Below are 12,919 nucleotides of genomic sequence, written 5' to 3' on the forward strand. Positions count from 1 at the left end.
ACTCGGACATGCTGGCCCGTCCGGGGAGCATAACATCCCCCTGCCAAACTGGCTGATTCACAGTGTGTACTTCTCGCTGCACTTCACTGTTTATCTTCCTGGCTTGTTCCACAACGTTTCCCCAAACCAGCAGGAGTGCCAATCCATATCTAGTGAGGGGAGAGCTCTCCGACCCTGAACCCGTGACACCGCACCATTGCCATGCCGATAAATGTTTATTACCACTCTCAGAGCTCCATTACCTCAGACGGACCACTATTTCAGCCGACTCTCCTCTCCTCCTCCTGCCTCCCGCTACTCTTCACTGGAGGTTTTTCTTTTTTTTTTGAAGAATTTCAAATTTAGAGGATTCGATTGTGATATTCCACGCAGAGTAATTAGGACTTTTGTTCCTTTGCATAACTCTCCCGAGACGCGTTTCAGCACTAGTGTCCACAGCAGTAAACATATTGGCTCTTGTCTTAAACTGATTGAAATGAGAAGAACTCGTTTATTAAATTAAACTTTTTTTTTTTTAAATGCTCACAAAAATTGATAGGAAGGAGTGGTATTTTTCAACATTTATGGGGCCAGTTCAGTTCAGTTCAATAGCCCTCTATTGGTATATAACAAGCCATGTTCGATCCTTGTACCCCCAGGAGCATTTTTACACCCGTAACTTTAAGATTTAGGGGAAATGTATTAACCTTCAGGAGCATTTTTTTTTTTTTTTAAGCTCTCTCTAGTTCCTATCTCGCTGTATGTGGACAAAGGGGGATTGTGGGAGATGAAGCTGAGTGTCTGCTGAGCTCATCCTCCCTCCTCAATCATCCATTGACCTCCAGCTGCCACTGTCTCTCTCTCTCTCTCTCTCTCTCTCTCAAACATACACACACGCACACACACACACTAAGGCCCATTCCTCAGTTGCTCAACTACTATCGTCCAGGTGCTCTTGAGCAAGGCCCTTAACCCCTAACTTAATCCCTGTTCCAGTGGAACATGCTCAATACAATTGTCAAAAATGTCCTAACAACCACATATCTTGAAGGTCCAGTAGAGAGCTGTGGAGCTGTGCGCAAATACTGTTTAAATATATAACAACCAGGCTAGAAAAAGAGAGATACCTGAAAAAGACTGTTGTGGTGTTGCTGTAGATGTATTCAGTAACGTTGGGCTGTAGGTACTTCTTGTGCCTAGCCTCTAGGCTTCTCCAAAACACTCTGTTAGCTAGTGTGCTAATCAGATGTGTTTACATCAAGACAGTAATAGTTAGCTAACCAGATACTACTGTTAGGTAGCTAACAAGCTGACACTATTTAAACACAAAGTTCAGATGTATCAGTGATGAAATTATCATTTCCAAGTCAAAAACAGCACAGAAATTAACCATGTCTATTTAAATTTGTTGAGAAGGCTGAGTCATAGCCTACGCTTAAGTAACATCAGAGTATCCAATTCCAGACAGCATTCCGGACCAAAAAATCACAATCATATACCAATATATTTCATCCTGTACTGTTTTTGCTGAAGTTTCTCATAAATTAACAATCCTCCATCTGTCTTTTTTAAAGTTTAATATCGCTTTTACCTTGACTTGTAATTGATTTTTTTCCAGTCCCTGCGAATGGATGATAGTGCACCTATTTTTGAGATTCAAAATTCGTATCCAATTCCGGACACTTACTTTTGTCCGTGTCGGTGTATTCATATACTCGATATTAACCCTTTATTAACCCTTCCTGTACCTTCACAATGTTACAGGTAAGAAGTGCAGGCTATGTACTCAAAGCTCTTATTTTTCCATTTATCAGCCGATACCGATTCTCTACATGAAGTAACTGTCGCCCAAAGTGGGATTTAAGACTTCCCGCTTCGTGTTCGTGACTAAGTTTGTAACTTAGTGTTTTACATGCTTAAATGTGTATAGATATTTAAGAAATTTGATACCTAGCTTCTGAAATGTGTATGAATTTACGTCACGTAGCTTTCAGTTGGGAACTCCGTATAAAAATGCGGGTAAACACCGGAAATTACGCGAGTGACCGAGTGTCCGGAATTGGATACAATTCTGTTACAATTCAGCTTGTTGCCTAAGAGTGGTGGACCTCCAATATGGCCGCCAGAATGTGTGTTACATCACTTGAAAGCCCTTTGTGCAGGACTGTGGGTGTACTGGTACAGCTTGCAGGTGTGAATACTGAATGTATTTAACCTGCAACTACTCTTATGGGCTGCTGCTGTAAATAAAAAAAAAAACAATGTTCTTAGTCTTCTTGCCTGGCTAAATGAGGGTTAAAAAATGTTCACAGCGTAAGTGCAGAGCAGCTTATGTGCTTGGCGCCAGGAGAGTAGATCTGAAGAGTTGTATGGAGGGACACAGGAAATTGTTCTCCAACAGAAAGCAATTAATCCCGTTTTGAGGTCCTCCTTTGTTGTACACTTAATCTTAGCTGGAGGACAGATGATTGAAAACTGTAGAGGAGGACTGAGTGTGTCTGTGGTGGAACACATTGCGAGGAAGCGTCTTTTATGGTTAATTTATGATGCTGTGTGTGTGTGTGTGCAGGGTGGGTGAGGGCGGATCGTTAGAGGGTGTGTGTATATTTAGTAATGATATACATAAGTGCAGCCTGAAGCCTATTTCTGTTACTAGCATCAGTGGCATTCTGGATAAGAGAGTCCCAACAGTAGTCAGCCACCAATCCGAAGTGCTGTAATACCAGTGTCAAGAGAAAGATAGAGCGAGGTGCACAGAGAGAGAGAGAGCAGATTGCAAGTGTGTGTGTGTGTGTGTGTGTGTGTGTGTGTACCTGGTCCTCCTCTCCGCCTCCCTCCTCGTCGTATTTGAGGATGTTGTCTCGGACGTCGTCCTCGGGGTCGATGAGCAGCTGCTTGGCCTGGCGCTCCTTGTCCCTCCTCTTCATCCACATCACAAACAGCAGCACCAGCACTACAGGACGAGGTGAGTGTGTGTGTGTGTGTGTGTGTGTGTGAGGGAATGATGATAGAGGCGAGAGAAAGAGAGAAAGGGATGGAAGAAAAAAACGTGACGTGAATTCCAGTCCAGCGATCTTGACTGTACATTTAGTGGTTCTCAGAAAATGAGGTCCAGGGTACCACTCGGGGGGTCCTGGGTAGTCCTTGAGGATGATTCCAGTGGGTCCTAGAGGGGGTTCCAAGAGGTCCCCAGCAAATTCACTAGGACTTAATTCACTAAATATTATCCCCAACAGAGAATATGCAGTAACACTTTACAATAAGGGTCACAAATATAAGTTAAGGACTGGTGGTGTACTGGTACAGTACCTAATTAACAGTTGTGTCTGGTAATCATTTACTAATGGTGTTCATGTTAACTAAGGTATTAATTTATACATTATTTAATAGTCATCTTTATATACTATTAAATAATGTATAAATTAATACCTTAGTTAACATGAACACCATTAGTAAATTACACATTAGTTAACTGTTAATTAAGGGTTACTTAATGCTTATTAAGCATTAACTAACCCTTATCTTAGTGACCCTTATTGTAAAGTGTTACCGAATATGCTAATCACTCTCTTAAAAAGGATGTGTATTTTTTAACACTTATTTTTAACATTTTTTAACAACATTTTTTAATCGTGTCTTCTTTCAACACACCTGTTACTTCTCAACAAAAGATACGTTATAAACAATATGTTGCGTTAAAATGTATTGTTCAAAAGTTACACAAATGTGCGTTATCCCAAGAAGACACACAGATGTGATAAAAAATGGCACAACCTTTAAAGAGTGCAGTGGTTAGACTCTCAGCACTATAAAGCACTTTCTGGTGGCGGCCATATTGGAGGTCCTGTGCTCTTGGCTCTTGACCATGGCTGAGAACAACTGACTGCATACGACTTGGCCGCCTCAACAGAATTGAATAGACTGCTTCATTGTTGTAGTTTTGACTGTGAACTGAACAAGTCATCAATGATACATAGAAACATTTAGTTTTTAGATGATGTTAGCTTGTTAGCTAGCTAGCCATAGTATCTGGTCAGCTAACCATCTCTGTCTTGTTGTTAACACATCTGATTATCACACTAGTTAACGTATCTAGTAGAGGCCAGCGTGGCTAGCAGTAAATTTGCCTGCTAGCTAGTTAGCTAGTTAACAAAGACACAAGGAGTAGCCTTGAGCAGTGTTTCTCAACATGGGGTCCGGGGACCACCAGGGGTCCTTGAGGGAGTTCCAGGGGGTCCACAGCAAATTGATGAATTGTTAAACTTCAGCATTATTTCATTTACAAGAAGTTAACACAATTAGAGAATGTAGAAGAATGACTGTTTTGATCATAATTTCTCTGTTATCTCTCTACCTACAATACAGATAGTCATGGAATTCTGGACAAAATCATATGTAACAATAAAAATATTCTAAGATTTGGGTCAGAGAGACAAAATCTCATCAAATGGGGGTCCGTGGCTCTAATGTGGACTAAATCAGGCTCCTTGATATGAAAAAGGTTGAGAATCACTGGCCTAGAGACTAGAGCAAAACACAAGTTTACTGTGTCACAGTAACATACATTTGGAAACAAATCCACCTTATCACACTATTCATGATAACATTACTGAATGGATCTACACCCACAACACTGTCATTTTCAGATATCTCTTGATCAGGCCTTGTTGTTTTATGTTTTCACATCATTTGAGCGCAACAACTAAAATCCTATGAGTCCCCGGGATAAACCTTATCAAATTGATGGGTTCATGGTCTAATGTTTGTCTATTTTGGGGTTCGTGACATGGAAACCTTTGAGAAGCCCTGTTTTACATGAACACAAAGCCTCAGCGTTAACTCACATCTCTCCTCCTTTTCTGCTGTTTTGATCGGCGGGTTTTAAAACTCAACACAGAGCTCGATCGGTGATCTCCGCTTTGATCTTATTAATCTGGGTGGATTTTGGAGGCGGAGGACTTGAGGGTGTGCGTGCGTGTGCGCGTGTAGTGTGTAAACTTGCACTTCTATCCCTGCAAGGATCAAATACATTGAAAAGTGGAGGGAAATCCTCCCAGCTGAGGACAATTTATAGCTTAAAGAGACATTTTGACAAACGGCTTGTCAGCACTGGTAGCATTTCCCACTGAAACCAAAAGGGAAGGCTAGCTGCAAGCTGGGGAGTCATTCCTATGGTCCCAGGGTCCTATGTTCCCCATATTTATATGGCATATAATGGGAACATGACAAAGGGTCCTATGTTCCCCAGTTCTACGGTTAGGGCTAGGGTTTGGGTAAGGGTTGTGTTGTGTTTATATAGCTGTTTTGAAGCCTTGTTCCAATAAAAAACAAACTGGATAATATTTACGAAATATTTTAACCTGAACGGGTCAAATTTGACCCGAACACAATAGGAGGGTTAATGTGTGCTAACAGAATATTGAACTGGGGAACATAGGACCCTGGGAACATAGGACCCTGGGAACATAGGACCTGGGGAACTTAGGACCCTGGGAACATAGGACCCTGGGAACATAGGACCTTGGGAACATATGACATTGGGAACTTAGGACCCTGGGAACATAGGACCCTGGGAACATAGGACATTGGGAACTTAGGACCCTGGGAACATAGGACCCTGGGAACATAGGACCCTGGGAACATAGGACATTGGGAACTTAGGACCCTGGGAACATAGGACCTTGGGGAAATAGGACCCTGGGAACATAGGACCCTGGGAACTTAGGACCTTGGGAACATAGGGCCCTGGGAACATAGGACATAAGGGAACTTAGGACCCTGGGAACATAGGACCTTGGAAACATAGGACCCTGGGAACATAGGACCCTGGGAACTTAGGACCCTGGGAACATAGGACCCTGGAAACATAGGACATAAGGGAACTTAGGACCCTGGGAACTTAGGACCCTAGGAACATAGGACCTTGGGAACATAGGACCCTGGGAACATAGATACGCTCCCCAAGCTGGGTCACATTCCTTCAATGTGACAAGAGTCTGGTCCGGTGAGGTAAAATAACCAATTCAAGTTTCAAAAAGTCAAGGCATAGGGAGGGAAAGTCGTCATGTTGCCGCGATTACACCTCTATTTCACATGTGATTATACCTCTTTTCATCTCATTCACAGCAGATGTTCTTTCGTGTTGCAAAATATCTGATAATTAAAGTTCAGGCTGTTACCAGTTTATAATCAATTATTAAAAATCCCCCTATGGGAAAATGAATGGTAATTTTTCTTTCTTTGAACACAACCAGAGGTGTAAACACTTTCCTCCTTCAAGGTTAGCAGTTAAGATTAAGGTTTTTCCTCATACTGCGTATATTTTGCATTTTGGGTGTATTTTCATATCATACATAATTGACATTTTCTTTGTCTCAGTATGTTCTGTTATTACCCTCAAAATGCTGTAATTGATATTTGCTTACATACTTTTCGTTCGTAGACTTCATAGAATTTCCCCAAAGGGTTCGTTACATTTTTTATGTCAGGGTTAGGGATTGGAGAATGAATGCAAGTGACTGAAGGGGACCTCATGTTTGCTTGCTTGTGTGTGTGTGTGTGTGTGTGTGAGTCAGGCTCACCTAGTAGTATAATGATACAGATGAGGATGGCGATGATAGCTCCGGTGCCCAGTCCGGCGGCGATGATGCGCTCCATGTCCACGCAGTCCCCGTGGTGGTCGCACTGGCAGACCTTGACCCGCAGGTAGGAGATGTTGGACATGGGCAGGTTGCCGGAGTCCGTGATCATGATGGGAACCTCGTAGATCCCGCTGTCCAGGAAGCCGATGCGCAGACGGACCTGGGCGTACTCACCTAGCCGGAGGGGATGAAGACGGCGGGGTAAGTACACGGACGGAGAAACGGAAAGATCGGCGACTGTGGTAATTCGATAACATGGACGGATCGACACTAGGCTGAGGCCATATCCCAATTTTTTTTATCACGATACGGTCCCGCCAACATATCGCGATATACGATATTACGATATTTTTTTTTTCAGTGTTTCCCCCCGGGTTTTTTGATTTTATTTCTTCTAAATTACATCAAATTTCTAGGCTATAATAATTATTAGTAAAAGCCTAGAAATGATATATTCGATATTCAATATCGCGGGAAATAGTGATATTCGATCATGCCCAATTGACACTAGGGCTGAACAATTAATCAAAATTTTATCGAAATCACAATATGGCCTACTGCAATTTTCAAAGCGCAGGAGGCGCAATATTTGTTAAAGGTGAAATGTGTCAAAATAGCATTTTAAATGAAATATTTTGTTTGCTGCAGAGATGTCCTGGCCTACACATCATATTCTACAGACTTAAGAAAACATCTTTGTTTGGTACAGATCCAGTTATATTCGATATTCGATATCGTGGGAAACAGTGATATTCAATCATGCCCACAAACCCTTAGTTACTCATTCTCTTTCCCCATACACATTTTCCCAGCCACTTCCTTCACTTCAAAGTGGCACACCGCTACTGTTACATTCTTTGATGAGAACCCTGGAATGGGGTCTGGCTGATTAGAGGTATAAAAAGGGCTTCAAAAATGCCCATCTCTAAATAACTCATGCAGCATAATCCAAGTATTTTGTAGCAGCAGTAGGAGTCCAAAAAAGGGCCGATGTACCTTGTTATGTAGCGTTATTCTAGGACAGTGTTTCTCAACGTGGGGTCTGGGGACCACCAGGGGTCCTTGAGGGAGTTCCAGGGGGTCCCCAGGCAAATTGATGAATTGTTAAACTTCACCATTATTTCATTTACGCAATTAGAAAATATAGAAGAATGACTGTTTTGATCATAGTTTCTCTGTTATCCCTCTACCTACAATACAGATAGTCATGGAATTCTGGACAAAATCATATCTGACAATAAAAATATTCGCATATTTGGGTCCCAGACGCAAAATCTCATCGAATGGGGGGTCCAAGGCCCAAATGTGGACTATATTAGGGGTCCTTGATATGAAAAAGGTTGAGAATCACTGCTCTAGGAGGAGGAAAGCGTAACTTCTTCTTGTGTAGTGTGGCAACTGAAACGAGGAATGGGCTGATCCTGTTTACAACTGGCCAATAAATAGTTTTGGTTGCCATACTACACAAAAAGAAGTAGTTCCAGTTTCCTCTACCTAGAATAACGGTACATAATGAGGTAAAGGATTATGCTTCCGAAATCGGTTAACCAACCAGACCCCGTTCACTTCAGTGGTTAGGAGGCTGAGACGGCGGTCGTACGAACCGATGGCATGATTTTCACTTTGGGATGAAACTGAAACGCCGTTGTCCCTTTTACTGACCGTTGAGGCGGCTGAGCGTCCAGTTGCGGCGCACGTCCGCGGGGCGGTTGGCCAGCTCGAAGGCGAAGGGCCCGGCGTTGGGGGTCAGGTCGGGGTCGCTGGCCGTGACGTTGATGGCGTTGGGCTCGGGCTTCTCGCACATCTCCACCTCGGGAGGAAAGACGTGCGGCGCGTTGTCGTTGATGTCCAGCAGGTACATCTGGAGGGTGCCGGTGCCGCTGGCCGGTGGGATGCCTGGACACACACACACACACACACACACACACACATAGATAGGTTATGAAAATATCACAGGCAAATGCTTGAGCTTGATGTTAGAGGTGCTACATGTAGCATTTCTATCAATCGATAACAACGTCAATATCAGTGTATAGGGGTGTAAAATGATTGCCTTTAACTACGTCCAACAATTATATTGACTGTTTCTGCTGTTGAGGGCTCCTCTATTATGTATTTCTTTAATAGCTGAGGTGGATTCTAATGGGTTTGAAGCTGCAGTGAAAATGCATTTAAAAAGCCACATTTCATGGCTTTGTGAAAGCGAGGGTAACGCAAACCATGGTTGTTAGCAAAATCGTTTTTAAAAACTCAGTAACATGTTAAAATATGTAATATTTTAACATTGGATCCCGTTTGCCAATCCTTCTGTTCTTAAGATAGATGAAAGAATGTACGTAGAAATAACATGTCATTTCTACGAACATTTCTACGTTCTTAAGATAGATGAAAAAAATGTACGTAGAAATAACATGTCATTTCTACGAACATTTCTACGTTCTTAAGATAGATGAAAAAAATGTACGTAGAAATAACATATGTCATTTCTACGAACATTTCTACGTTCTTAAGATAGATGAAAAAATGTACGTAGAAATAACATATGTCATTTCTACGTACATTTCTACGTTCTTAAGATAGATGAAAAAATGTACGTAGAAATAACATATGTCATTTCTACGTACATTTCTACGTTCTTAAGATAGATGAAAAAAATGTACGTAGAAATAACATATGTCATTTCTACGAACATTTCTACGTTCTTAAGATAGATGAAAGAATGTACGTAGAAATAACATATGTCATTTCTACGTACATTTTTTCATCTATCTTAAGAACAGAAGGATTGGCAAACGGGATCCGAAAATCATCAAAAAGGATCTGGATAGAATCCGAAAGTCCCAAAATGATGGTCTGTTTATGGTAATTATACTGATATCTGAAGATGAATGTGATTTAATTACTGTTAAAATGCAACACGGAATACTTTATACCTCTCAGGCTTGGTTTGGGTTTGGACAGAAATGATCTTGGCTCAAGCCGAGCCCAATAGCATACGCCAGCGATTCTCAACGTGGGGTCCGGGGACCACCAGGGGTCCTTGAGGGGGGGTTCCAGGGGGTCCCCAGGCAAATTGATGAATTGTTAAACTTCACCATTATTTCATTTACAAGAAGTTAACACAATCAGAGAATGTAGAAGAATGACTGTTTTGATCATAGTTTCTCTGTTATCTCTCTACCTACAATACAGATAGTCGTGGGATTCCGGACAAAATCATATCTAACAATAAAAGTACCCAGACACATGTAATCTCCCGTGCACGCTCGTCTGCGTGTGTCTGAGTGTGTGTGCGTGTGTGTGTGTGCTTCTGAGTCGAGGGCACGGTATGTACTAAGAGCCGGTCCGTCAGTGGGAAGCTCAGAACACAGCGGGGTCTCTGTGTGGAGGGGTGGTGGTGGTGGTGGGGGGGGGTGCCGCCGCCGCCGCCGCTTCTGCCCTGACATTCCTCTTAAACAATTTTCCACTTTGAACAGAGGATCCTCTTTTCTGCGGCAATAAAGCGCGGTTGTGATCGGGGGGGGGGAGACAAAAGGAAGACTCCGGGGGGAATGACAGACTGACCGGGCAAGGAAAAACACCAAGTCCCCCATTAGAAATGAATGGGAGCGCTGTGTTCCAAATAAAAAAAAAAACCTCCATGTCATCCTAAAAAACCTCCCCCTCCCCCTGGAAAATCTCATCCCCCGATCGGGACATCTGATTAAGGGAATAAACTGTATTGGAATGTAATTAAACCTGGACAGCAGAACCTGTTGTCTGCAGGGAGAAGTCTTCCTGTTTCCCATCATCTGGAATAAGAGCTTGACTCCGGGCTAGAGTCATGGCATGTAGGTTCCCCAACTAGGTCAGTGTTTGCTCTATATTCAATCCACTGCTGTGATAATGCCACAACAGCAAGAAAACGCCTGCCACTGGTAAATGAAACTAGAATTTATAACCTCCTCCTCTCATCTCCTTGTCTCCTCTCCTCTCCTCTCCACCGCTCTCCAATTATAGTAGTGGGATAAACAATTACACGCATTTATATTACAGTCATAATGTCTAGGATTGACACTTTTACCATCGTAAAGAAGCAATGTAAGAAAAGTTTTAATATCTGTACGTTTCAGAAAGCCAATTTTTTAAAGACCTTTTTAATGCGACTTGGAATTTAATATAAGACCTATTTAAAAACCAAAATGAAGAAACAAAACAAACCAGCCTAGTTCTACTTGAACATTGCTAATGCACGTTATGAAGTCCAAATGTGTTTAGTAAAGCAGATACAATGCATATTGTACGACTAACCCTGTTCTGTATTAGCAGAGGTGGGGACTCAAGTCACATTTTTAATTGCTTGAGACTTGACTTGATGCATGACGAGAAGACTTGAGACTCAACTTGGGTTCTGGTGACTTGGGACTTGACTCTGACTTGTACTCTGATGACTTGAAAAGGTTTCTAAAGTCTTGACTTGAGATCTTGTGTTTGTGTAAATGACTTAGATTGAAAGTGATAAGATTTGTTCCAGCAGACGACTGAATTGAAATTCTGTTTTCTGAATTTGTATGGAATGATTGAATTTATCGAAGCTGAAACTGATTATAGAAATAAAACTCATGATGCTCTTACTAAGTTTTTATCCTGTTAAAACCATATTGCATTGAAAAGTCCTAGATATTTAGTTTTCTTTAAGATATGAAATTGATACTGGACTCTTGATTTGTTCTGACTTGACTTGCTGTTCTACATTTAGACTTGGGACTTCACATTAATGACATGGACTTGACTTATAATCTATATTTAAACTTGGGACTTGACTTGAGACTTGTGCCTCAAGACTTGAGACTGACTTGGGACTCGAGCAAAGTTGACTTGGTCACACCTCTGTGTATTAGTCCAGACTGGACATTCAGCACAAAGAAACATGGTGAAAAAATAAGACTCCTAATAACTGGATGTAAGATATTTTACTACCTTTTACATTTAGATCATTTAAGACTTTTTTTAAGGAGCTGTTATCTCTCTACCTACAATACAGATAGTCATGGAATTTGGGTTCTCACATTTGGGTCAGAGAGACAAAGTCTCATCCAATGGGGGTCCGTGGCTCTAATGTGGACCAAATTAGGGGTGCTTGATATGAAAAAGGTTGAGAATGACTGGACTAGAAGACCACAATGGAAATAAGTCTTGTACTTTCTTGTGTTTTAGCCTTGATTGTTTTTTAACTGGGTGCATTACATTATATTGTACGTAACCTGTTTTACTTGTTTTTTTTGTGTGTATATAATGTATATACTGTATATAATGTGTGTATAATGTATGTAATGTGTAATAACTCATGTATACAATGTAACCTGTTACACCAACAACTCCATATTTATTCCAGCATCTTTGCACTCTGCACCATTGCACTATTGTCCTAGTGTTGTTTACATACTGTATGTGTATATGTATATATGTGTATATATATATACTATTTTTTTTTTTTTATATATATATATATATATATGCATATTTGTACATAGTAGTTAAATGTTTACCTCTGTATATACAGTATATATATACAGTACTGTGCAAAAGTCTTAGGCCTATGTCAAAGATATCCATAAAGGGAAGATGCTTTCAAAACTAATGAAGTTTCTGAATATCACAAATTTACAATAAACAGCAGTCTACTGGCACACTAATGCAGAAAACAAATAAACATCTAAGACTTCTAAGAAATGTATATAAAAAATCTAGGGTGCCTAAGACTTTTGCACAGTACTGTATATACTTTTTTTTTTATATGCATATTTGTACATTGTAGTTAAATGTTTAGGTTTACCTCTGTTCATCTTGTTGTCCTTGTTTTTAGCTGTATATTTATTCTCTGTAAGTACATTGACAGCAACGCAAAAACCAGAGTCAAATTCCTTGTATGTGAACATACTTGGCCAATAAAGCTGATTCTGATTCTGATTAAAACGATCAAATAAATCAAATCAAAAAAAACCTGCAGACACCCTGCAAAAAGCTTGACTATTGTGACACTGCCACTGAAACCAACTGAAATCCTTTGAGACACCGATGAGGCACGGCCAACACAATCCACCCCTGTGTATGGGGGGGGGGGGCCCTCTCACCGTTATCCGAAGCCATGAAGGTGACGTTGTAGAGGTTGTTCTTGACGTAGGGAGACTCCCGGTCGAGGACGGCGATGGTGGAGATGCGACCGTTAACCGGGTCGATCTCCAGCCAGTTGGCCGGGTCGTAGATCTTGGCGTACCTGGATTCCGAGAGAGAGAAAAGGGAGAGAGAGAGAGAGAAAG

At 41.3% G+C, this 12,919-nt stretch overlaps 1 protein-coding gene across 1 annotated transcript in view; it reads right to left on the reverse strand.

Moving 5' to 3' along the window:
* Positions 1–2,792: 2,792 nt before the first annotated feature.
* The window catches only part of LOC139651025 (cadherin-2-like), a gene marked incomplete at its 3' end in the record, with an annotated part of 63,396 nt that continues 53,269 nt past the window's right edge, over positions 2,793–12,919 (reverse strand). The window contains exons 11-14 of the mRNA XM_071527851.1: positions 12,734–12,876; positions 8,283–8,516; positions 6,561–6,794; positions 2,793–2,932 (exon numbers count right to left, since the gene is read on the reverse strand). Of these exons, the coding sequence (XP_071383952.1) occupies positions 2,793–2,932; positions 6,561–6,794; positions 8,283–8,516; positions 12,734–12,876 (751 nt within the window). The remainder of the gene's footprint in view (positions 2,933–6,560; positions 6,795–8,282; positions 8,517–12,733; positions 12,877–12,919) is intronic.

This window comes from Centroberyx affinis, unplaced genomic scaffold, assembly GCF_046629955.1.
Source record: "Centroberyx affinis isolate AG114_WGS23_722 - 3 ecotype Tasmania unplaced genomic scaffold, CSIRO-AGI_Caff_v1 ptg001582l_1, whole genome shotgun sequence".
Lineage (NCBI taxonomy): Eukaryota > Metazoa > Chordata > Actinopteri > Beryciformes > Berycidae > Centroberyx > Centroberyx affinis.